The following is a 27,104-nucleotide window of genomic DNA, read 5'->3' on the forward strand; positions in this document are numbered from 1 at the left end:
ACTGAGCTATGTCAGCTAAACTTTGCTTTTATTTATTTTATTTGTAACCCATCTATTTCTAGCTTACTGTGTTGCACTGTGTTCACTGAGTGACATTTGCCTTGTGCGTCTTCTGACCCAGACACTCAGAAAGGGGGTCACAGGCCTTTGAGCAACATATTTGCTCCACGTTTGGGAGGCACAGCCAGGAAAACAGAGATCCATAAATCTCTGGGGATCAGCTTAAATGTCTATTAAAAATGAATTGGGATATCTTAAATATCAACCACCACAATCACCCACAGAAGGAGAGAGAGTGAGATTCAAGGGAAATTTCATATTAGTCATAAAGAAGTTCCCCGCCTCTGTTTGCATATAAGGCTTAAAATGATCTCTTAATGCTATTTAATAGCTGTCCCTGGGAATTCACAGCTCTCTGGCTTCAGTGCTGATTTTCTTCCTTTGTGCTTTGCACATGGAGGAACAAGTGGAGATGGAGGCCAGAAAACTGGAAGAAGCACCTGCCGAGAAGTGTGAGGAGGACAGGAAAAGAAGCAGACAAATCTGGATGCAGCTTGGGACCATGGCTGTACAGCTGGTGGTCTTGCTTGCCTGCCTGATCTGCATTGGCTTGTGCTACCTTAGGGTAAGTCTGCAAAAGAACCTTACAGGTATGACTCTCCTGACAGATTCACACAGACGAGGCTTTCCCATCCTGAAGTCCACAGATTTTGTTTATGTTTAGGCTCTCCTGAATCAGAAAAAGGCACACACTTTTCATATAATAGGGTTGCTTTCATATAATAGGGCTCTTTTAAAACCACATGATTGGTATTGGAAAGCCTGCTATTAAAATGGTCCCTTGGTCTGTTCATCTGCATGTATGCCAAGGAACACATACAAAAAGCTGCGGGCTTCTGTGGAGTTAGGGTATGTGCAAATCTATCTTTGCAGAAGTTACAATGTAAATGGCAGGTTATTTGAGCTCTTCCTCTGACTCAAAAGATTTAGCCACACTGTTTCCCTCCTTAATCACAAGATTCTCCAACAATGTAGGACAGGTTTATTGCTTTGCTTCCTTAAGAGAGAAATATTATAGCCATTTCTCACATCAACTGTTGTTAGAAACAGGTGGTTTTAAATACTAGGAGCACGTAATGATCATTTCCACTTGGTGTTCAACAGTTATTAGTATACCTCAAAAATCGCCAAGTGCCTTTGGCTAATGATAAACTTTGTCCTAGTTTTCATCATTTGTTGGTAAATCTCAGAATTTGTAACTAGTAAATGTAAAAAATCTCATACCACTTATTTTTGAAATTGGCTGATAATCTCAAGGCTTGGCAATCTTAAGGACAATTTTAAAATTCCATTCTCATGTTTATATTTTGTTAGAAAATGCTAGGCTTTATCAAGGCACACTGAAACAATTGGAAAATAAGTCTTAGAACCCTAGAATTGTAGAGCTGCCAGGGACCCCATGGGTCTTCTAGTCCAATCCCCTGCAATTTGCCAGTAAATTATTTTTAAAAACCTTACCAAGTTCATTAAATAAAAAGTGCAATGCCACCCTCATTCCCAAAATTTAGTGATAAATACCAGCACTGGAAAATAACACAAGTAAACCTCACATTTTTATTTTGGCCAGATTCAACAAGGGAGGTCCAGATTTGGAAATGTACAGTGGTGCCTCGCAAGACGAAATTAATCCGTTCTGCGTGGCTATTAGCGGCTTTAAGAAAAAAGGAAACAAACTCGCAAGAACTCGCAAGACGTTTCGTCTTGCAAAGCAAGCCCATAGGGAAATTCGTCTTGCGGAACGACTCAAAAAACGGAAAACCCTTTCGTCTAGCGAGTTTTTCGTCTTGTGAGTTGGCATTCGTCTTGCGGGGCACCACTGTACTTGCCTGCAGAAGTGGGGCTGGGTTTGCCACACACAGATTAGAAGACCACAGGGAATAAAAGTGAAGAGAGGTGGAGACGGGTGGGAGTGAGACCCGAATAAGTGATAGTCCGGATCATCCAGGGACGGCTAAGCACCTTGGGGGGGGGACAACCAATTTCTAGTTCTGAACATAGAGGCTGGGGCAAAGGGGGCTTTATCGCTGTTATTTATTAGTGTTTGTGGAGAACAGGGAATACTAAAAGACAGTTGCAATGAGGGGGCGGTTGGACCTTAGCCTGTTGACATCCTTTGAGAGTCCAGTTTGCCCTACTTGTGAACTCCATGCCAGTTGAAATGTGCTTAGGATACTATTTCTGTGCTGGGGAAAATTTTTCACAAAATGCTAGTACAATGAATTTACAATAGTGGTTTCTGCTGTCACAGCAGCATTACACCACACTAATTATTTTCCTCTCAGTGAAGTTATTTAAGAGTAGTCCTGACTGTTTTTGGCTCAGGAAGTTTCATTTCAGCCATTTTAATCGGTCTTGGAATAGCAGCCTTTCAAACTGTGACTTAATTTTTTAAAATGTAGCTAAAAATTTTATACATATTGAGACACATTCTAAATCAGCCTAGTGTTTAACACTGTATCCACTCAAACGTTTCACTACTTCTTCATCAACCTGTAATTGATGTAATGGTCAGATTGGAGAGGAAAATATATCTGATCTACCCTGATGGATAGACCTGCAACCATACATGGAACAAAATAAAGGTCCATGAGAGAAAGGTAACAATCTGATGCATGATGATGGGCTAGTCCAAGAAATAAGATCATCTGTCTTAGCTTTGCAGTTTTTGTTCTTTTTAATTCTAGTGTGTGGGTTTTGTCAACAGAAGTTGGATTGAACTACTGGCTAATTAGTTCCCTCCAATGATAAACTCCTCTGGTAGAGGAATACAGCTGTCCATTTGGAACCAGTAAACTGTACTATATTTTGCTTTTATCAAACAGGTCAAATCATGCCTTAATATTTAGTTTTAAACTAAGCATGTGGTTATTTAAATTTTATTTAAAATGTTGGCAATTCAAGAATGAGTTAGACCAAGTTAATGGCCTTTTAGGCTTCCTTCACGTGAGTAGGGGGTTTTGAATAATAAAAATTATATGTCACCGGGGGGGGGGGGGAGGGAGGGGTGTCAGGTTTTTAGAGATGCTTAGGTGGGGCATGGCCCAAAAAGATTGGGAACCACTGCTCTAGATTTATTGTGGGGAACTTTGTCGCTAATTCATGAATACTAGCCTTTTGATGTGCTAAGAAAGTTCCTTAACCAAAAGTGCTTCTTAGAGTAAACTCATCAGGAATAAACTCATCAAAGCAACATTCTGGAGTTCTAATTAGATGGGGAACCTGTTGGGAGATAACCCTGAGGCCTTGTGCCTTCCCCCAATGCAGCGTCGCCCGAGATTTATCACTCCGGTCTCCCATCACGTTGATGTGACCCATATCCTCCTGGGACATGAGCACACGACCAGCAGAGTCCAAAATAGTCCAACATTCAGCTTCACTGGATGTGTATGAGAGGAAGAAAAGCTTTTCTCTATCCACTCTCCTTACCGTGTTTAATTTTATGAACTTCTGTCTTGTTGCCTCTTACTTGCCTTTTCTCTAAACTAAAAAGTCCCAGATGCCTCCAGCCTTTCCTGTCAGAGGAATTGCTCCATCCCCTTGATGTGGGGCTGCCTTTGTGCCTGATCTGGAAGCTCCCACTGGCGCAGAATGCGGAGGCTGGACGGGTGGTGGAAACAGACAGACAGCACCTAAGTCCCTGGAAGCTTGCCCGTGCTGCCCAAATGCTTCTGGGTCAAGTTCAAGGTTCTTGTTTTACAAGACCCTTAAGAACTTGGCTTCAATATACTTTTAAGGACAGAGGTCTTCAGCCAGTTACTGTATGTGGTCCCGCATGCAGGGGTGGCCCATTTTGCCACCTGAGGTGAAACGGGAAGGTGCCCCCGCATTCCCCAGCGCTGCTGCCCAAGGGTCACTTGCCAGGGTTGTGTGGCTGTGGCTTCCGGCGAGATCTCACAAAAGCTCCACAAGGTCTCGCCGGAACCTGGAAACTACAGCCCCTCCTCCCTGCCTCTCCAGTGGAGGCAGCCAGAGGGGAGAATTGAATCAACTCCTTAGGAATTGCCAGTGCTTTTTTTAAAAAAAAAAGGTGCCGGAACTCACCATGAAGTTGTTACAGTAAACATTTGAAAAAAACAGTGCTGGTGCTTCGTACTCTTGAGTATCCCAGGGAACATGCACTGTTAATTGCTGCAATTTCATTAAAAACCAGAGACCAAAATGTATGGACCTGCAGGTACTCCCACCAGACTTGGAAGTATGCTCCCCCAGCAGCCTCACCAGCAGTTGGGGAGCATGTTAGATGCTATCTGTAACATTTGTGCTGGTTGGCAAGGAAAATAATTGGTATAAAAAGAGAATTCCTGGGTGCCTGGTACTCTGGCAAGAGAGCCCTAGCAGAGATTTAAAATCACAAAATATGCATCGAAATAGAGCATGGAAATATAGGCTGTTAGACTTTTAAAATCCCTCCTCCTAGCTTTTTTCCAAAGTTGTCCACGTCCCCTTAGCATAGCAAGTAAAAATGGTTTACTTGCAAACTCTTCAAAGGTCAAATGCATGTGCTTTTCCGTACAGCAGCAAGAAAAGACAGGCAGTACAACTTAGTTTAAAAAATGTTTCTAAACATTTAGAAAAATGTTGCTAAAGCCACATGGTCTATGCTTGGAGCATCCAGCTTAGACATCCTTACTAGTTGGTTCACATGAAGGAAAGGAAAAAGAACAAAGGCTTTGGTAACCCTTCTTCCCAAGGTGAAGGTGTGTAACTAAGCTTACGCTATGGCCTTAACCCCTCCACGCATTAACTAGAGCTAAGCATGTTGGTTATATGAGGCAGATATAGCCCATAGTTTGCATTGGGGTCTTGTACCACCCATGATACAATTAAAGCACAGTTTCTCTTGTATGGGTCAATATTGGTTTCACTGACTGATCAGATCATGCCATATTCCATTATCACCTACAGTATATTCTCTCCTCTATCTCCCTCCTAAACAACGTTGATGCCCAATATCAAACCTGTGTGTCGCTTATTAGTTCCTTACACAAAGCTGCAACCAAACCTTTACCACACCCCATACCAAGGAGCAGAACCTCAGTTTTTGTAAGAGGTCTAGTTCTAGTAGCCTGTGCTCAGGGATGGGGATCCAACAGAAGACATGTTCCCTGATGAAAGTGCAGCCACCCGTGGCCAGGCCTCTCAGGCCCATATTTTCTATAATACAACTTCAAGGATAATCACAGTATTTTACCTTGGAAAAGCAAATCTTTTATTGGCTTTTGCCACAGTGATCAGAGGAAGGGGGATAGGGAGAACCTGAAATAAGTACAAACAGGTTGGAATAATTTTCATTTGCAACTCAACAATCTGTCTTAAAGTTGATAACCGAGTTCTCATTCTTGTCCATCTATTAAAATTATTTTTCATTTGAGTATCCAGTGAATGAAAATTCAAGATAAAACATTGTATGTCTGGTGGATGTTTTTTGTAAGCTTACTGTGCATGGTTTAGAGATTATGGTGGCAAACAGTATATAGATCGTTGGAATGAGCAAACAAACTGTCATCATGGATTTATCAATAGTTTTAAGAAGAAAAGATGAAACGGGGATTGGAGACACTTTGTTGTTGCATGCTAGCTATACCAAGTGGGAATGTCCTTGAGAAGGTTGCAAGGTTGCTGTGAAGGTGTCTGCTTTGCCTTTTGAATACTGTAACCACCATCCATAGTTGGTTTGCTTTCTGTACATATACTAAGCCTAATTAGTCCCACTGTGAATGACATCTGAAACCAGGACCGTGCAAATGAAAGCAAGCTTGAAAATGATGCCTAAAAGCCTTCCTCCCAACATAATTCTGCCTTCATTTGGATTCAAAATAAAGGCTGGTTTTCTCTGCCTCTAGATACTTCCACAACATTCCAACCTACCTGTATGTTTGGTTGCTTGCAGAACACAAAGAGCATCTGCCACCACCACATGCGGTTGAGCAGGAGGACACAGAGTGGTAACCAAACCCCCAGGCATCGCGATCACAAGAACTCTCTAGCAGCTGCATGCACCACCTACAGACTAAGGGAGGCCAGCGCTTGCTCCCACCTCTTCCCTAGTAAGAGGCCCATTTACAAATGTCAAGAGCTCTCTAGGCAGATGCCAAAGTGCACTGGCCGTTTGGGGGCTGTTTAGGGGAAAACCCTGGTCCTTTGCTCTTTTTTTAAGCTGTGAAATTGTAATCATCTTTGTAATTGGTTCAGAACATTAGGGATCTTTTTATATTAAAAACATCTAAATTGGGCGTCCCCAACCTTCAGCCCTCCAGATGTTTTGGACTACAATTCCCATCATCCCTGACCAGTGGTCCTGTTAGCTAGGGATCATGGAAGTTGTAGGCCTAAACATCTGGAGGGTGGTAGGTTGGGGATGCCTGATCTAAATCAAATGTGTTTGTTTAATATTTAAATTCATAATGGGTGCCAGAGCCTTCTGGAGGTGTCTTCTAACAGAAAGAACCAGGGAAGATGCTGCTCTTTATGCTTGGAAGTACAGTTGGAAAACTGTACTTGGGGGACTGTGCCAGTCTGCTGCAGTCTAAATAATAGCCTTATGCTCACTTAAGGGATGCGGGTGGTGCTGTGGTTTAAACCACAGAGCCTAGGACTTGCCGATTAGAAGGTTGGCGGTTCGAATCCCCGTGACGGGGTGAGCTCCTGTTGCTCGGTCCCAGGTTCTGTCAACCTAGCAGTTTGAAAGCATGTCAAAGTGCAAGTAGGTACTGCTCCAGCAGGAAAGTAAACGGTGTTTCCGTGTGCTGCTCAGGTTCGCCAGAAGCGGCTTAGTCATGCTGGCCACATGCCAGCTCTGTATGCCGGCTCCCTCAGCCAATAAAGCGAGATGAGCACCGCAACCCCAGAGTCGGCCACGACTGGACCCAATGGTCAGGGGTCCCTTTACCTTTACCTTTAACTTAAAGACTAAAATCCTAACCCTGCTTACTTGGGAGGAAGCCCCGCTGAATTCAAAAGGATTCAGTTCTGAGTAGACATGGTTAGGATTGTGCTGTAAGGATTCTGTTAGGAGTCATTCTGCAAAGAAACAGGAAAGATGATTGTAACTTTAAGAACTGTTTCTGTGAGTTCTGGGTGTGGTTTTCTAGGCTGATTAGGTACAGCTGGTGATGACTACAAAAGGAGGAGAAGTTGCAGTTTGAATTTGCCTGCAAAAGAGAACACCTACATTCTTTGCGTTTGTAAGGTTGTAAATAAAACTCTTGCTTGAGTATATTTTACACCTGTCTCATGGTTCTGTCGTGTGCTGCCAGGAAGATACAGCTCCAATAGATTCTACTCAACTAAATGACTAGTCAAGTGATTTCAATGGTTCTACTCCAAATATGAGTTCCTTAGACACAACCCTAACAGATCTATTGTAGTATAAACTGTTTCAGTCTAAAACTCATTTCATCAGACACATGGCAGATATATATTAGATACACACACACACACACACACGGAGAAAGAAAATTTTAATAATACCGCAGTCTATGTTATGGGCATGTGAATCCAGTTATATAACTAAAACAAAGGCAGGAAATAATACTGGATAGCATCATGGCTATTTTGGAGTTACTGTATATGTGATGTCTTCAAAGTGAAGTTACTGTACAGGCTTGTGCTGGGGTGTGTGTGTGTGTGCTATGCATGAGATGCCGCCAACTGCTCTAATCCCCAAGCCTGCAAAATATTAACTATCCTGCGGCCATCATTCTTGACCCCTCTGGTGTTTACTAAGAGTTCAGCTTTCCCCGTTCTGCCTCTGAACACAAACACACAGAAGTAGATACCTTGCAGCCCACAGAGGTTTTACTCTCTAGTAGTACTCCACTATCCCAGTGCTGTGCACTGCCTCTGAAGAGGCCAATGTTCCCAGCATCTCTCGTGGGGGGGGGGGAGGCAGTGAATCCGGGTGCCAACTTGGATAAAATATTATGGTGCATGCACACCATTTAAATGGCAACGTTCATCAACTTTAGGGGGCCCCAGCATCCTCATATAGGTTTTTTTTGGGGTGAAGGGACCTTAGCCCCTAGGAGTTGCACCTGCAGTGGATCTGTACAGGCAGTGCTCTGGAGTTCTGTAGCTTGCGGGAAATAGTTGTACTAAAGGACTGCAGTTGAGACCTCTTAAAACTTCCCATGCAAAAGGCCCCATAATGTTGGTTCCCTGGTGTCCCATCATGTCTGCATTTCCATCTGGAGCTTGTAGGCACCTTTCATAACCTCATGTTTTGTTGTGTTTCAGAGTCCAGACCCACAGGCACAATGGATCTACATCAAGTGTGAGTTCTCCTCCTCCTCCTCCTTCTTCTCCTTCGCCCTATTCCAAAGGCTTGAGGCGGGTTGCACTGTTCTCTCCTCCCCCATGACCAGTTGATGCTTCCAATCTTGACTTCCCTCCAACCCAATTTGCTCAGAGGGAACTGAAGCAGCAATGAATATTCTCTGACCAGGCTGCATGAGGGAGAAGAACACTCTCTCCCGGGCTCTGCATTTGCTCCTCTAGTGAACATCCAGGCAGGGAAATGATCTACCGGTAGATGGGCTTTACCAGGAAGAGAAGAACCATTTTCACCCTCTCCTACTCGGGTTTGCCTGTTCCTTCCCTCCCACCTTGTTCCAGTGAAAGAGGCAGAAGAATGAATTTAGGTTGAAACAGTTGGAGAATAATTCCTACTGGTTTCTTCTCCATTCCCTTTTATTGCAAACAGCCTGATACCTGAGCAGGGCAGAGATAAGAGGTAGAATGAAGGTCACGTTGAAGCTGCGCTTGGCAGCCTTCAGGAGGAGGAAAGCTTTTGGTTCAGCTAATGGCAGGTGTTCTGGGTGGAGCCAAGGATGCGCAGGGGTGGGGAGATCAGTAAGACATTTAACACAAGCCTACCGAATTTGCACTTTCTCCAACAATATGTGGACCAAAAAACAGATACAGTGGTACCTTGGGTTACATACGCTTCAGGTTACAGACGCCACTAACCCAGAAATATTACCTTGGGTTAAGAATTTTGCTTCAGGATGAGAACAGAAATTGTGCGGTGGCGGCACAGTGGCAGCAGGAGGCCCCATTAGCTAAAGTGGTGCTTCAGGTTAAGAACAGTTTCAGGTTAAGAACAGCCCTCCAGAACAAATTAAGTTCTTAACCCAAGGTACCACTGTATTCTTCTAAACTGGCTCTCTGACCAAATAATATGTACAAAAATTTGTATATTAGATGAATGTGTGAATTAAAAATGCACATTTAGGAAATAAATATATAAAATATATTATGTCAAGGGAAATGGCTTGCAAAAAATGTGTATCGGGCAAAATTGCCTACAGCCACGTGCAGCCTAGAAGAAACGTGCATTTGATTGCTGATGAACTTTCATGAGGACTTTAAAAAATAATACTCACAAACCGATGCAGAAATGTGGAGAACTGAACATAAGATGAGAAACTGAGGTGAAGCCAAGCAGATGGATTTCTCCATGCCTAGCTGTGCGCCTGCTTGGGTTCCAGGGCAGGACTGCTGCACCAGCTGGAAGTGGGTGTGAGAGGAGACTTTGCCCTTCAGCTGCCATTGCAGGATATGCAAATGTCAGCCCCCAGATTTAGACAGAATTGTAGCAGCAAAAGATGTATACAAAGTGTTTCCAAAACATACAGAAGAATAAAAAGCATTTAAGCAAACACACAAAAAGGCTACAGAGAACAAAAATGGTTAGTTTGAATATATTTGGTGCAGGTAGTTCAAAAATAACAATCTGCCTGGACCAACAGCTTAAACTCTCTTGTTTCTAAGACAGAGGTAGAGATCGATGGAAGTGAAAAATATTACTGGTGTGTGTGTGTGTGCAAGGGGTTCAGCAGGCGCAGTGGAGGCTCAGGAGCAACAGGGAGAAATGGAATGCAAATGCTGTGTTTAGGACAGAAAGGTAGAAAGAACAGCAAGATTTGGAAAATGGTGGGACAGAGAGAAACTCAAGGATTCAAGGAAGGGGGGCTAAGTGCAGGGAAGGAGCAGCCGAGTTCCCTGAAGTTCCCTGTGACTCAAGAATCTGGGGTTAGGGCTTGAAGAGCCAAGCTCTCAAATTTTGAATGTTAGCAGACTGCATTTTATCCACAAAGGTAGGCCTGCTTTCTTAGGCTGCCCTGAGCCCGGCCTTGTGTGAGATTCCAGCACAGCCGAGGAACTTTAGCTGGGGAACTTCCAAAATGGGGCAGAGCGGAGAAATGACTCCTGTCCCCTTTAGATCACCCTGAGAAAAACAACAAGCATGGAGAAAGAGGTCAGGGGACAGGTTGGAGGAAGCAGGAGGGAAATGCCAGCTGGGATTGGAGCTGAGACATATGGTAACTTCTGGCAGAAGAGTTTGAATTTGATATCCCGCTTTATCACTACCCTAAAGAGTCTCAAAGTGGCTCACATTCTCCTTTTCCTTCCTCCCTCACAACAAACACTCTGTGAGGTGAGTGGGGCTGAGAGACTTCAGAGAAGTGTGACTGGTCCAAGGTCACCCAGCAGCTGCAGGTGGAGGAGCGGAGACACGAACCTGGTTCCCCAGATTACGAGTCTACCGCTCTTAACCACAACACCACACTGGCCAGTTTTTACCCAGAGGCCTAAGTGAGGCAACCATTTTCTTGACAGAGATCTGAAATTTCAAGTGCTGAAATGTCAGGTGCTGACAGAGTTTGTGTGTAAAATTGAGGAGTCTGGAACTGCAAACAGCAACGGCAGGTAACAACCAGTAGGGAAAATGCTTGTTGGTTAAGACCCGTGGCCCCAAACAGATGAGAAACAGATTAGGCGCAGAGTCGGGAACTTGCATACTTTTTTGAAGATGAGAGCGAGTTCAACTCCTTTCAATGATTCTAGTTTCATCCTTTCAATGAGGGCAGCTCCTAGAAGTTCGCTTTCTCTGTTGTGTTGCCAGATCCTTGTGCTTTGTACAGCCACCAGCAGAACAAGGCTCTTAAGGGACAGTGAGATTGAGCACCTTGGAAACAGACACATACACCCCACCACCTATCGAAAGTGGGTGAGAGGCACCATTTTGTGGTTGGCTTCAGATGCCCAAATGTCTTGAGCCAGCCCCACCCAGTATGCTTAGGGACAAGCCCTACTTCATGCAAAAGCTTCGGCAAAGACCCTTGCTTCTTTACCTTCTTTTATAGATTTTCTGTTCTCTTGCTTTTACAATCCACCTCCTATTTCCTTTTCTCGTAAGAGAAACTAGTAGGTTAGGGATTAACACATTTGTGGCTTTTCCTGTGTTTTCTTGCATTTCAGATGACTCCATTGCCTATAAGAAAGCGATTGGTATTAAAAAGAGGGATGGCACAATGGAAATAAATGTTCTAAACCGCTCCATCCCAATCCACTGCGATGGCCTCTACCTGTTCTCTTTGGAGGGAACCATCACCCTGCCCAGGGCTCCGCACGAACTGATCCTCAGGGTCTACTGTCAGCCCCAAGAGCCCCTGCTGGAGGTAAATTGCAGTGAGGAGAATACAAAGGTGAAGGAAGTCTTCGTGCATGAATTTCGTTCCCAAGAGGCAGTCTACTTGGAGGCACACCCTAACAATACTGAAAATAATGAAGCACTCACGCTGGATCTGAATCTGAACCTCATCATGTTAACTCCTCGTTCATATTGCCGTCCTGAAAATTAATAAAATGACCAGTGAACTCATCTCCAGCTGTTTGGGCAATTGTGTACTGGCTTCGAATTAAGCACATCCAGAATTGACTCCCACTTGATGTATTTGAGAATAATTGTTCCCGGGTCTAATTAGTGTTGGTTGGCCAATGGCATAAAAATTTTAACAGACCACCTACGCCCTGACCGCGTGCTGACCTTGTGTGGATGGCCATCCCTTGCAGATCAGGGTCTTCTGTCCCTTCTGAACTGAGCCTATGCAGAAGAACGCATGGAGCTTGGGAGGGGGAGCCACTGGGTACCATCCCAGTGCTGGCATATGCCAAACATGTGCAGCCCTCCAAGTGTGTAGGTTCGTGACCATGCAGTTTTGAGCTGGAAGAAATTCAGTCAGACTCCAACTTTTCAGTGAGTTCAGTCCTTTACTGACAGGTCCAAAGTATTAAGGCAGTTTCATTTCATACACTATATGCAGGCTTCCCCTAGATCCCTAGCAGAAGGTGCAGGCTTCAAATGCAAAGGAAGCACAACTCACAGCATACATACAGCACAGAGTTCAGTATCAAACTGGCAGAGCTTCCTTGCAGCAATGCAAAGCGGCAGTGTACAGCCCCTCTTAATAGACCCAAGAATGAACACAGTTGCCAGGTCAGTGACCTTTGAACAGTAATCACAAGACCTGCAGGTGCAAGAGAAGAGAAGCAGGTGCAAGAGATTTTCCTTAATGGCAATTAAAGGAACCTAACACCCCTTCTTAACTGGGACGCGGATGGCGCTGTGGGTAAAACCTCAGCGCCTAGGACTTGCCGATCGCATGGTCGGTGGTTCGAATCCCCGCGGCGGGGTGCGCTCCCATCGTTCGGTCCCAGCGCCTGCCAACCTAGCAGTTCGAAAGCACCCCTGGGTGCAAGTAGATAAATAGGGACCGCTTACTAGCGGGAAGGTAAACGGCGTTCCGTGTGCTGCGCTGGCTCGCCAGATGCAGCTTGTCACGCTGGCCACGTGACCCATAAGTGTCTGCGGACAGCGCTGGCCCCTGGCCTATAGAGTGAGATGGGCGCACAACCCTAGAGTTTGGCAAGACTGGCCCATACGGGCAGGGGTACCTTTATCTTTTTTAACACCCCTTCTTAATTCTGTTTAGGAAAAAACTTGTACCAGAGCATGTGCGAAGTGTTTATACAGTTAGCTTCACTAATCCCAACTTTTCAACTATTTCTTTGTGTCTTTCGAAGCTGATGGGTTTTGTCATTATGTCAGCAATGTTCTGGCTTGACAAGTTTCATTAATCCTTGTGCCACTTGTCCCTAACATGTCTATATTTTATGTCCACATGTTTTGTCCTAGACTTAAATTGTTCAGACTCTGCCATGGATATACAGGCCTGATTGTCCTCATAAACTGTCACAGGTAGCTTGGCTTCTATATTCATATTAGTAAGAATCTGCACAAAATAGGGAAGCTCATTGCTCAATTCAGACAGAGCAGCATATTCTGCCTTGGATGTAGATGCAGATACCAACCCCTGTTTCCGGGATTTCCAACCCACCAGAGACCATCCAAATTGTACTACTATTTCAGTAGGGGACCTTCTTGTCTATACATTATTTCCATAGTCTGAGTCACAGTAACACATTAACTCCTCTGCCCCCAGACCCCCAGACTCTGCCACATGACCCGGAAAAACTGTCTGTGGACAAACGCCGGCTCCCACAGCCTGTAAAGCGAGATGAGTGCTGCAAATCCAGAAAAAATTAAAATAATTAAAATCAGTGCTGAGCTGTGGCATTTTTTGCTAAACTTCTAAAGTTTGAATGCCCCATTCTCTGATGTAGGAGATGGGTGCAGCTGTCGTGGAGAGGCCTATTGGCTAGAATTGTTTGAGCAGATACTTGCATTTTAAAAGTGGAACTGACCTCAGCTGTATCCTGCATGATATACAAGTTGTTCTCACGATAACCTTGTGCACATACCATGCCATCCTTCTCAATCCAGCAAGTTGTGCTAGGAAAGATTATAATGTAATTATCTTTTGTCAAGCAAGCTACACTTAGCAGACAATACTGGAAATTTTCCACTAGCAAAACATTCTCTAAATGTGTCCTCAGACAAGGCACATACCCTGGCACTTGCCCTTGGATTAAAACACATGAACCATCGCACAAGATATAGGACACAATATACTGGGAAAAGCTGTGGAAAGTAGATCTGAAATTTGCTGACTGTTCCCTGCTGAAAGAAAACTATATGAAAATGATGTATAGATTGTATATCACACCAGTACAAATAGCAAAAATGTATAAAACTGGGTCAAACATATGTTGGAAATGTAAAGAAAAAGAAGATACTTAGAAGAAGATATGTGGTGGGAATGTAGAGAAGTTAAAAAAAATGGGGAAATGATATATAATGAATTGAAAAAAAATGTTCAAAATGACATTTGTAAAAAAAAACACAGAAGCATTTTTGTTAGGGATTGTGGGACAAGACCTGCCAAGAAAAATAAAAACCTTATTTATGTATGCTACAACAGCTGCAAGAGTCTTGTTAGCACAAAGATGGAAGAACGAGGAAATTCCAACGAAAGAACAGCGGCAAGAAAAACTGATGAGCTATGCGGAACTGGCCAAGCTGACATATAGATTGTGTGACAATCGTGACTTCAAGGAAGAATGGGAACTTTTCACAAATTATTTAAAAAGACAACAAAATGATTTGGACTCCTTGGCAGGTTTTGAATAAACATCCACAAATTTATTTGTTGAATATATGATGAATAAGGCAATGATACGTACAATTGTACAATATGCAGAGGATAATATGTGCAAAGAAACCGGAGAGAGCTGAGGGATGTCCCGGGGGGGGGGAGGGAGGGGAGGGGATAAAAAGGGGGAATGTAAATGGATATATTGATTAATAATTTGGCTGTTAAAAATATTCTGTATACACAGCAGCTCTGGTTTCAGGAACTGTCCCTTTCACCACAGATGAGACAAATTATTTGCTTCTATTTTGAATGGGGATGTTTTTTATGGCCAGCATCTCCAGCCAGTACAGTCTCTCCTGAGGTGCTGCATCGAGCCACACCAAAAACACTGTCACCTGACAATCACTCTGGCTTCTCCCTCGCTGCCTCGGCACGCTGACTCCTTCAAGAGCTGATCTCCGCAGTTTGCAGTCACAGGTCAGCCCCCACTTGGCTTTCACGATGCTCCGCCAGCTTCACATGCTGTCTCTGCTGATGTTTCTGTTCTTGCTCTAACGCAGGGTCAGGTCAGCCACATCCATCGCCTCTAACGATACCACCACAACGTCCAAGATTCAGGTAGCAAGTTCAGGACAATGTAGGCTTTATTCAATTCAGTAAAAGCCATTCCACGCTCTTCCAGTTCCACAAACAGCTGTTGCATCCTCACCCTCCTGCAGAGTTGCCTTGTAAGCCTGACCTTGGGCTCGGCAGTGGTGCGTACATAAACATCTCACAAAACATTCCAGCACTCCTTTGCCATCTCCATGCCTTTAAAATGAACCAGCTGTTTTCCAGACACAGGATAATGTTTGTCTTCATCTTTCAGGTGCTGGGTGCTCACCTCCTCTGGTTTTGGCTCGCTTACAATGTCCCACAAACTTTCCCGGAGAAGAAACATTTCCCTCTTAATGCACCAATCAAGGTAGTTATGGTCATCTCACTTGCTGGATCATCACCTTGTTGTGGTGAGTGGGCTTGCATGTTCCTATAAGCCTTGTGAGCGAAGCCGTCAGGAATCTCATACTCCCAGCAGGGTCACGTAAGGCCAAAGGGAAGGAGCTAGACAAAGAATGATCCAAGAAGTCCTCAACAGCAGAACAGGCGGATGATAACAAGTGATACATATTAAAACGGCTGTGAAGGCGGATGAAGGCTGCAGCAGATAGGAATCTACCAGTTTGTTGGGACTACTTCATGCCATTGGAACAGAGCCCTACTGCGAAGACTGTGCGTTGGTCAGCGTGCACTGATCTACACACATAAAACAAATTCACACACAGGCGACTTCCAAAACCCCAATCCAACCCCCCAAAGTCCCATTGCGATTGGCAAATGGTAACGGGGGCAGGATCGTGAAATCTGGAAGCCCCAAGTCATGATCCGGCACATGGGCGGTGGATACAGATTCAGTCGTTCTGACTCAAGGAACGAGGCAGTTGAGCAGCTCGGCAGCTGTATCCATGACTGAGCAGCCCTTTTTAGGATCCACTCTGCTCACCCCGAAATGGGGGAGGGGCTAGAAAAGGTGCCCTAAGCATAGCCTGCCTCCCTTTTCCCCTGACTGGATTACCACACCCAGTGAGGTCACCACCTAACAGTCGTAAAAGACAATTAAACTTTGGAACATGGAATATACAGACTTTGTCAGATAACACAGACAGCGAGCGTCCTGAATGCAGAACTGCCATCATTGCAAGAGAGCTGTGACGTTTTAACATCGATATTGCAGCACTTCAAGAGACTCAAAGAGCAGGCGAGGGACAACTGAAGGAAGAAAAGGGAGGCTACACATTATTCTGGAAAGGTCTATCTGAACAAGAACATCGAATACATGGGGTAGGCTTTGCTATCAAAAACCATCTTGTGAAGCTGGTGTCAGAAGTCCCTACCGGCATAAATGAGCGACTCTCAACCCTTCGAATAGAACTCACCAAAAACCAACAGGCTACTATTATAAGCACTTATGCACCAACACTGGATGCCAATGAAGATATTAAAGATTTTTTTTACTCTCAGCTGGATACAATCCTATCAGAGACACCCAAGGAAGATAAAATTATCCTCCTGGGTGATTTTAATGCAAAAGTTGGGTGAGATTTCAATCTGTGGCCTGGGACTATTGCGAAAGAAGGAACGGAATCTTACTTTTGACAATATGTGCAGTGCACAACCTTGTTATTACCAACACACTCTTTGGACAGAAAAATAAATTTAAAACTTCATAGAGGCATCCTCGGTCAAACCACTGGAACCTCTTAGACTATGTTATTGTCCGTGATAAGATCGCCGTGATGTGCTCCTTACCAGAGCTATGATGAGCTCCGACGACTGCTGGACAGATTACTGACTAATACGCTCCACGATGGCTATCAAGATTATAACTAAACATAGGCTTCAAGGAAGGAAACCAAGGCACAAAATGAACACTCAAGCCCTTCAAGTTCCCATTAAGCGGGATTGCTTCCAAACGACTCTTAAAGCCCATCTGCTTTTGGAATTCCCTGATAACATTGAGGAACACCGGACCAAGCTATAAACATCCATTATTGCAGCCTGTGAACAAACTATTGGATACCAAACCAAGAAACATCAGGACTGGTTTGATGAGAATGACAGTGAGATTGAGTGCATGATTGACAAGAAAAGGAAGGCTTTTCAGATATGGCAAAGAGATAGAAACTGTGCCACTAAGAAAAAAACCTAAGGCTGAGGTTCAAAGAAGAACCAGAGAACTAAAAAACACCTGGTGGATAAAAAAAGCTCAAGAGATCCAGCACTTAGGTGACACTAATGATGCACAGAGTTTCTTTAAAGCCACAAAGACCATCTATGGGTCAATAAATCATGGCATATGCCCCCTATGCTCAGCAGACGGTACTACACTTCTAAAAGATAAAGAAGCTATTGCTCTGTACTGGAAAGAACATTACCAACATTTTCTTAACCGCAACTCCCCCGTAGCTGCTGAGGTCCTCTCACAAATTCCACAAAACCAAGTTAGAGATGAGTTTGCAGTATCTCTAAATCTGGGAGAGTTGTGTACAGCTATCAGCCAAATGAAAAACAACAAAGCCAGCGGACCTGATGGGATACCTGCCGAACTCTTCAAAGTGAGTGGAACACAACAACTTCACAAGCTCATCGAAAAAATCTGGGACACAGAAGAGATCCCAGAAGACTTTAGGGATGCCAAAATTATTAATCTCTTTTAAAAAGTTGACAGAAGAACTGATTGCAGAAACTATAGAGGCATCTCTCTATTTGCTGCAGCCGGCAAAATTCTTGCAAGGATCTTAGCAAACCGTCTCTTAACAATATCTGAGGTGACCCTTCCTGAATCCCAAAATGGTTTTCAGCCTTCTAGGGCAGGGGTCAGCAAACTTTTTCAGCAGGGGGCAGGTCTACTGTCCCTCAGACCTTGTGGGGGGCCGGACTATACTTTGGAAAAAAAATATGAACGAGTTCTTATGCCCCACAAATAACCCAGAGATGCATTTTAAATAAAAGGGCACATTCTACTCATGTGAAAACACGCTGATTCCCAGACTGTCCGCGGGCTGGAGTGAGAAGGCGATTGGGCCAGATCCAGCCCCTGGGCCTTAGTTTGCCTACCCATGTTCTAGGGGGACAGTGGACATGATTTTCACTGCTTGACAGCTTCAAGAAAAATGCAGAGGGCAAAACCAACCCCTGTATATGGTGTTTATTGACCCAATTAAGGCTTTCGACACTGTGAATTGTGATGCCCTGTGGACTGTCTTTCTGAAAACTGGCTGCCCAGATAAATTTTTAAACATCATTCAGCTCCTCCATGATAATATGACAGCAACAATCGCAGATAACAATGGCTCTCAAAGTGAACCATTCACAGTGGGATCAGGTGTTAAACAGGGTTGTGTTATTGCCCCAACTCTATTCATTATTTTCATTGCCATGATCCTACACTTTGTGGAAGGGAAACTCCCCACTGGGGTAGTGAAATATATCGGAGTCGAGAGTGGATTTCATGCTCTTTATTCAGCTCATAGTGGTGAGGAGGAATGGAAGTTCTCCCAGAATGTCTGCTTTATATACATTATTTACACAATGGGCCCCACGTGATTGGCTAATTCCGGTATTCTCCTGTAGGCCAATCAGGCTGCGGATTCCCTTCCACCTGGAGCTGGATTGGGTGGCTCCTGTGGACCAATCAAACTGCTGAATTTCTGAATCCTATTGTTCTAGGACCAGTCAGACTGCTGCATTCTGAATCCTATTGTTCTCGGACCAATCAGACTGCTGCCTTTTGGATCCTATTCATCTCATTACATAACAGGTAGAAATCATATATTGAACAGATGGAAAGCTCTTTAATCTGAGCAGGTTGAAAGCAAAAAGTAAGGTTACCATAACTTCTGTCATAGCATTTCAGTATGCTGATGACGACGTAGTGTGTGCACGCTCAGAGGATGACCTCCAAACCATCCTAAATATCTCTGCAGAAGCTTATGAAAAGCTTAGCCTATCACCCAATATCCAAAAAGCCAAAGTGCTGCACCAACAAGTACAAAACAACCCCTATGCAGTGCCACAAATCCAAACTCAATGGTGTAACGTTGGAAAATGTCAATCACTTCTCCTACCTGGGCAGTTATCTTTCCATAAGGGCCAACACTGATGCCGAAATCCAGCATCCAGTTTTAATTTTAATTTTAATTGTTTGAATTAATTGTGGGATGTATCTTAATTGACTGATCACTTGTATTATGCATATCATCTTATTTATATGATGTTAGCCGCTCTGAGCCCGGCTTTGGCCGAGGAGGGCAGGATACAAATTATTATCCTGGTGACACCAGGCACAGAGTTGAAATAGCAACCAAAAAAGAAAAAAAACCAGTAAACAAATGCTTCAGCCACTTGCTGGTCCAGTTACAGGGGCAGAGACAAATATAATAAAAATAAAGCAAAACTGTGGCAACTCTATCAATTAATAACTGCTGGGCATTGTATCCCTTCTATGCAATTCCCTCCCAGATGGGTAGTCAGATGATCCCAAAAGATTTTCTGGGTCTTTTTCAAAGTAAAAAGTTCAGAACTGGCATATCACTTTGTATCACACACAGCAGTATTTACAATATTATTTAAGCCTTAGCTGCTGAAAAGGCAACACAATCTCTATTCAGGAAAATCTTCCCCTTGCCGACCAGACTCCTCTGAAAGAGAGGGAAAAGGGGGGGAAATATAAGTCACTGGAGGGGTGTTTTGCTCCCCCCCTCAGTAAAATAAGTCCAGATGTATTAATATAAAAGCAGACAACTGCAATAGTTCAAAATGAAATTCTCCATTAGAGGGAAATAGATATGTTACGTTACATTTTGCCGAATAGTTCTGCACTTTAATTCTCACCACATCCGAGGCTGATCTCCTTTTTTCTTAAAAAACCATCTTTAGATGTGGCCAATATGGCCAACTTTTTTTTTTTTAATAACATATTTATTGAAATTTTCAAAAAATCCAGAAAAAAGAAAAGAAAAGAAAGAAAAGAAAACATTCACAGTTTAAACCTTATTTTCTATGACATATTTCCAAGACTTCCCCACACCTCCCCTTCTTGTATTCCAATTCCACTTATTTGATTCAACAAGTTCTTATCCCCAATTTTTGACCTTATTGTATTTAGTTCATTAATATATTTAGTTCATTTTATATAACCACTTTTACCTTACAAACCTCTGTCTTTATACATTAAAATCTTTTTCTAAGGTCGACCCCAATTCCCTTCCACGAATTCCCCATTTTTATACTCATAACAAAACAAAAATAGAAAAAAGAAAAAAAGTCAAAATATAATTGTACACCCTTTGGATTCCCAAGCTCCTGTCGGAATCTCAAGCATTGTCAGAGGAATTGGCCACTCTCCAGGCACCCGGCTTGAGTTCCTTGTTGACCTTCCCGTCTGCGACTCCCGGCAAGATACAGGCGAAGGTCTCTATCGGCGATCCTCCTCTAACGTGAGAAGAACACACCACTCCCCCTCCTCCCTGCCATCCCCAGGGAGGGGAAAGAGACAGACAGAAATGTATTTACATGCCTTTATTTCTGTCTTTTCCAGCAGTACAGAGAAACGTGTCTGCACTCTCTAAACACCAACAGCAGAGAGGAAAGACTCCTCCCCTGTACTTCCAGTACAGGTCAGATGACACTCTGAGCTAACATCCGGTGCTCAGTACAGTGAATAGACTGTCCCTTTGTTCCCACGGTACAGTCCTAAACATCAACACCCTGTCTGGCTTTCCAGCCAGCTGCAGCTCGCATTGCTCCTTTTTCGTAACAGCTCCAACCCCCCTTTCCCGGTTTCGATCCCCAATGTCCATCGGTCTATCTGCTCTCAGCCTGGAGACCTCACATCCGAGGCTCTTAACTTTCTCTCAATTCCCCCTTGCCGGTTCTTTTTGTAGTCCTTTATATCAAACACCAAATCTCGGAGAAGCTCTGTCTCAATAATGTCCATTTTTCTTCCAGCCAGACATCTATATTTAAAAGTGAAGCTCAAATCTTGTTTCTTAATCCTTTTGAGTCTAAATGTCCCAAAAGCTCCAACTTCCATCTTGATCAAATTTGCAATCCATAGGTCTTCAGATCTCCACCTAAGGAGATCTCTCCATTCTTCCTTCTCCAGTTCAAACCAAATTTTCATCATCCAGTTCTTATTTTCCTTTGTGCCCTTCTTAACAGGCCTCTGGCCTTCCTTAATCTTCTGTAGCATTGTAACTCCTCCTTCATTTCCCTCCAGATCATCATGTATCTCTTGTTGCTCTTTCTCAGATTTCTCAAATTTCTTTTCCTGCTCAGCTGCAAAGATTTTTGTTTCCGCTACAAGAACTTTTTGTTCAGAGACAAAGACTTGAGTCAAGTCCCTTCCAGTTTCAGTATATTTATTTACTGTTTCATTCAGTATAGTCACCCTTGTAGCCAAAATATCGCTTTGTTCTTGAAGCTTTCCCAGGAGATAAAAAGTCCTGTTCAGCTCAATGAGTATTTTTCCACTTGCAGCCATTCTTGCAATGTCCCAAAAACCCCTCTAGAGGGATTATGGTTACTTAGTATCCTTCCAGTTTCAACCCAAAAGTCAAAATAACTTGTTCTTCTTTGTTTTCAACAATTATATCCAAATTGAAACAAATCTAACCAGCAAAGGCACCAGAAACAAAGTTCTCTTTTTATTCCCCAACTTTGACAGCTAATTTGACAGCTGTCAAAATCTTCTGTATCTTTTCAACAGGCTCTCTCGCGGATCACTCCCGGGTCCCGGGGAGTTACACTTCAGCTCTCAAAATCAAGTCTTATCCTCCAGCAATATTACTTGTACTGTCCAATCGTGAAATTAATAACTTTTATCCAATAAAGAAGAAGATATTCTCTCAACCTTAGTTATCTAGTCCTTGCTTTAAGCTGTTTACAAGGCAGGGAGACGGACTTCCTTTTTGCGCCTTCCCCAATCGTACCAAATCCAAAAAGAAAATTTCCCTTTTAAGTCCAATTTCCGTATTACTCACGGGTTGTTACTTTTGATCCAAATGTTCAAAGGAAGAAGTCAGCGCTCTCCGTCCATGGCATGCGGCTTCACTCAGCAGGGGAAGCAGAGGACTCTCAGCACCACGCCGCTCCCCTTCCCCCATTCCGTAGCCTTTAAAAAGGCTCCTTTGCGAGTCGGGGGGCGCAAATGGTGCCCGCTGAATCACCAAGTCCACAGGCTTCCGCGCCTGTGGTTTTTAAGGGTCCCCGCGTCGTCGCCGCGGCAGGACCCGACCCCTGCTGAGCTGATTCCCTCCGGAGCTCGGAGGGAATCCGCCATTAGGCGATGGCGCTAACCCGGAAGTCCCAATATGGCCAACTATCACCCATTCTCAAATCTTCCATTCTTGGGCAAGGTGATTGAGCGGGTGGTTGCTGAACAACTCCAGGCATGCCTGAAAGAAGCAGACCATTTGGATCCCTTCCAGTCAGGATTCAGGCCTCATCATGGGACTGAAACTGCCTTGGTCACGCTGGTCAATGATCTCCGGCGGGCTAGGGACAAAGGTGAAAGCTGTTTCCTAGTTCTGCTGGATCTCTCAGCGGCTTTTGACACCATCGACCATAACATCCTTCTGGACCGTCTAGAGGGGCTGGGAGCTGGGGGCACTGTTATACGGTGATTCCGCTCCTTTCTCCTGGGCCGTGTCCAGAAAGTGGTGGGGGGGGATGAGTGTTCAGACCCCTGGGCTCTCACTTGTGGGGTGCCTCAGGGTTCCGTCCTCTCCCTCATGCTTTTTAATATCTATACGAAGCCGCTGGGAGAGATCATCAGGGGGTTTGGGCTGGGTGTCCATCAATATGCAGATGATACCCAACTCTACCTCTCTTTCAAATTGGAACCAGTGAAGGCGGTGAAGGTCCTGTGTGAGTGTCTGGAGGCGGTTGGAGGTTGGATGACGGCTAACAGATTGAGGTTGAATCCTGACAAGACAGAAGTACTGTTTTTGGGGGACAGGAGGCGGGCAAGTGTGGAGGACTCACTGGTCCTGAATGGGGTAACTGTGCCCCTGAAGGACCAGGTGTGCAGCCTGGGAGTCATTCTGGACTCACAGCTGTCCATGGAGGCACAGGCCAATTCTGTGTCCAGGGCAGCTGTTTATCAGCTCCATCTGGTACACAGGCTGAGACCCTATCTGCCCACAGACTGTCTCGCCAGAGTGGTGCATGCTCTGGTTATCTCTTGCTTGGACTACTGCAATGCGCTCTATGTGGGGCTACCTTTGAAGGTGACCCAGAAACTACTGAGGTGCAGCTCCGAGGACCTTCTGGCGGTTCCCCCACTGCGAGAAGCCACGGTACAGGGAACTAGGCAGAGGGCCTTCTTGGTAGTGGCACCCGCCCTGTGGAACGCCCTCCCACCAGAAGTCAAAGAGAAAAATGACTACCAAACTTTTAGAAGACATCTGAAGGCAGCCCTGTTTTGGGAAGCTTTTAATTTTCAATAGGTCATTGTATTTTAGTGTTTTGTTGGAAGCTGGCCAGAGTGACTGGGGAAACCAAGCCAGATGGGCGGGGTATAAATAATAAATTATTATAATATTATTATTATTTTCACCTCGCTGTCTTCCAAATCATTCCAATTGAATTCCAAATTATAAGTCCTTTCTTCCAAATCTGGACTCGGTTTTCTTTTGTTGGAGAATCTGTCACTTTACTCCTGAGGAGCCTGAGGCTTCATTTTGCTGAGTTAGAAAATGGCTCCTTAGCATCCGCGCCTCAATCTCGCCGATCTTCTCCGCAGGGGAGACACCTTGATCATAACCCCCACTTTCTCTGCAGAATATGAATTTTCCCCAAAGGGCTAAATCCCACTCCCTCTTGGTCTGTGACAGACCAGAAGGTTCAAGATCACCAGTGTTGAAGCAATGATTCTTCAACATCAATTTTGTTGGACTGGTCATGTTGCGCGGATGCCTGATGATCATCTTCCAAAGCAACTACTCTATTCCGAACTTAAAATTGGAAAGCGTAATGCTGGTGGTCAGCGAAAGAGGTTTAAAGACTGTCTCAAGGCAAATCTAAGAAAAATGCAGTATAAACACTGACAACTGGGAAACATTGGCTTGCGAGCGCTCCAGTTGGAGAACAGCCTTTACCAAAGGTGTCATGGGCTTTGAAGACACTCAAACTCAGGACGCAAGGGAGAAACATGCTAAGAGGAAGGCATGCTTGGCAAATCCACACCATGATCAACTCCCTCCCGGAAACCTATGTCCCCACTGTAGAAGGACGTGTGGATCCAGAATTAGCCTCCACAGTCACTTACGGACTTATTGTTAAAACCATGTTTATGGAAGACAATCGTACTTGGCTACGAGTGACCGCCAAATAAGAAGTTGCGATCATTTAGTCGTTCCAGAGGAAGACCACACACATGTTGCACCATCATGACTCAGCTCATCAGCTTTCAACTCTGGACCTCATGTCTCCACTTCCCAGAGGGGCTCCCACATGGCTCTCAGCCCATTCGCATATGCTCTGTCCTCTCTCCCTCTCACAGCAAAGTTCAGAGCCTCAGCAAAAATGCCTCCAACACTGCAAACAGTTGTTTGACGCCACTGCACTCTGCACATGCTCAGGCAGTGAGAAATAAGGGATTTAGGGTGATGAGACAGGGTGACTTCCTGCAACACAGAGTCTTGAGGTTTTGAACCAGGAACAAAGCAGGTTGGTGACTCTCCTCTCTTGCAGCAGAAGCCAGTCTCCTCACTGTGCTGCTGCCCAGAAGGACAATGTGAAACTCCCTGCTCCTGAATTTGCTGGTCTCCCATCCCAGGGTTGTCTGGCCATCACTCTGTAGTCACTTTCTTCCTCACTGCCTGAGGGGCAGTGCAGAGTAAAGCCAGCCATTTGACTTAAGAGAATGACTTGAATTAGCCTGCCAGCTACAAGGTCCTAAAGGCCATGGCATGCTGGGAGCAGCCCAAGCCAACACTTTCTGACTGCAAGTATGTCATTTTCTCTCTATATTATGTGTATAGTAGCTTTGGTTAGGGCAGTCCAGTTTGCTGTGAATAAATCCTGGGAGAAAAATAGCTCACCTGCCAATAAATGCTGGAGTTTCAGGGTGGGAAATGCCAAAGCTGGCAAGATGCTGGCCTTCTGATCATTCTGTCTTGTTGGGGTTCAATGAATCCCTGGATTAGTTTTCACCAAATGGATCAACTTGTGTTTGTGTGCCCCTTTAGACTGCTGGTGGGAACTCACATGACAGATGGTTCCTCTATGCTGCTTCAATGAATAATGATTTCTTGCACATGGAAAACCTAGAATGACAAGGAGGAGTTTTTGGATCTAGCCCAACATGCTAAAGCCCAACATGTTGTTTTTCTAAGGGCAGAAATTGTGCAGCGTATGAACTCCTCATACAGGCCAGAGCTGGAACTGGGCACCTGACTCATCTTGCTGCATGGTGTGCAGTTAGACTAGCTTTGAGACTAGCCCTGACCTTCAGCCCTCCTCTCCTTCCAGGATTTCCTCCGAGATAAGTTTTTCTTTGAGTTGTCTAGATTTTCAGGACTGCTATGCTACTGTCCTTTGTTTCCCATGTCAGTTAACAAAACAATGGACAGAAACTGTTGCTCTTTGTGGATTTCTTGCTGAGACTGAAGATGAGTGAGAGAAAGGGACAAGATCAGCATGGCTGCTTCTTGGAAGTCCATGTATTTTCAGAGAGAAGCGAGAGGTGTGGGTGTTCTAGAAACCCCCTTTCTCAGCTGTTACTGCTGCTCCCAAAGAAATAGGGTTTCACACACTCGCCAGTTTCATGTCAGCAGTTCGGTGTTCCAGGGGTAGCACTTCCTTTGAACCAGAGAGGGCTGGGCACATGATTATTTCTTCCTTCCTTCCAAGATTAACTTTATTTGCAAAGATATAAACAGAGCACCAGTGAAGGCAAACATGAGTTCCTGCAAAATCCAAGTCTGCAGGTGAGTTTCCTGTTTTGGAGACCATCCACAGCTGTAACAGAAGCATTTGCCTTATTTTGTAAAATTCCAAGTGCTAATTAGGGACTGCTTTAAGACAGGGCGTGCTAAGGATTGGTGGGAGTGGGTGCGTAATTTGCACTATACAGTATGCACTTCCTGAACTGAAATACAGCTACCCTCCAAAATTTCCATTTATCCACCCAAAAATGTGTAGAAAATGCATATATTTTTCCAGGAAAACTGTGGAAAGGAAGTCATATGGTATATGTATACATGCTGTATTGGGTACAAAGTTGCAAGTGGGACAGAGGGAGGGGAGGGGAGGGGGTTAAATATGCTCTCTGTTCCTGTTTTTGAAAATGCAAATAAAAAAATTGAAAGAAAAAAAGAGAAAATGCCTATATTACGGGAAAGGGTTGTAAAGTCCACATTATTAGTGAAAACATACAAAAATGCATTGAATTAGGCCCAAGTAGCTTGCAAAAATGTGACAAATTTCCATGACAACTTTGCAGAAACATGGTAAGCTGAAGGCTGGGAAAACAAGAAACCTGAGTTGACAGATTCACCCTCTCCTGGGTACCTTTGGTCCATGGGCATATTTGGAACGTGGATGAGAATGCCATGGGAACCACAACCTTGCCCTGCCCTTGTGCGGCATCCCTCCTCCCTCCCTCCCTCCCTCCCTCCCTCCCTCCTTCCCTCTCTCAGGCCACTCTCTTGCTTTATAGTCCTCAGACCCCCCACTGTTTCTATGGGTCCCCCAAATATATATATTTTAAAATCTATTTTAAGTCTGTTTTCTTAAAATGACACATTTTAAAAAAAAATATTTGCTACCCATAGGTTCCCTACTGATACCAAAAGATTATTTGAAGCTTTCCTGACCTCCATTTTTTAACTTCATTTTTTAAAAAAATAGATGCCCCACAGTGATGCCCAAAACATTTTTGTAGCCTCCTAAACTTGTCTGTTATTTCAAAAAAGCTTCATTTGATCTGTGCTTCAATGGAGATTGTGGTGAAATAACCCATGGAAAATTACATTGTTTCAGGAGGATCCCTTTTACTAAATCTGACACCAACCCTCACACAAAAGAGGAAGAGGCTGCCTGCCGAACCGAGCCTTGAAAAGCACAGAGCACGGAAAGAGGAAGAGCGTCCTCCTCCTCCAT

General features: G+C 44.3%; 1 protein-coding gene across 1 annotated transcript in view; it reads left to right on the forward strand.

Moving 5' to 3' along the window:
* TNFSF4 (TNF superfamily member 4) overlaps positions 1-11,725 on the forward strand; it is a 17,994-nt gene extending 6,269 nt beyond the window's left edge. Inside the window, exons 2-4 of the mRNA XM_028732183.2 lie at positions 392-625; positions 8,296-8,332; positions 11,323-11,725. Of these exons, the coding sequence (XP_028588016.2) occupies positions 455-625; positions 8,296-8,332; positions 11,323-11,705 (591 nt within the window). The 5' untranslated portion in view covers positions 392-454 and the 3' untranslated portion in view covers positions 11,706-11,725. The remainder of the gene's footprint in view (positions 1-391; positions 626-8,295; positions 8,333-11,322) is intronic.
* Positions 11,726-27,104: the final 15,379 nt, after the last annotated feature.

Source organism: Podarcis muralis, chromosome 5 (assembly GCF_964188315.1).
Source record: "Podarcis muralis chromosome 5, rPodMur119.hap1.1, whole genome shotgun sequence".
Lineage (NCBI taxonomy): Eukaryota > Metazoa > Chordata > Lepidosauria > Squamata > Lacertidae > Podarcis > Podarcis muralis.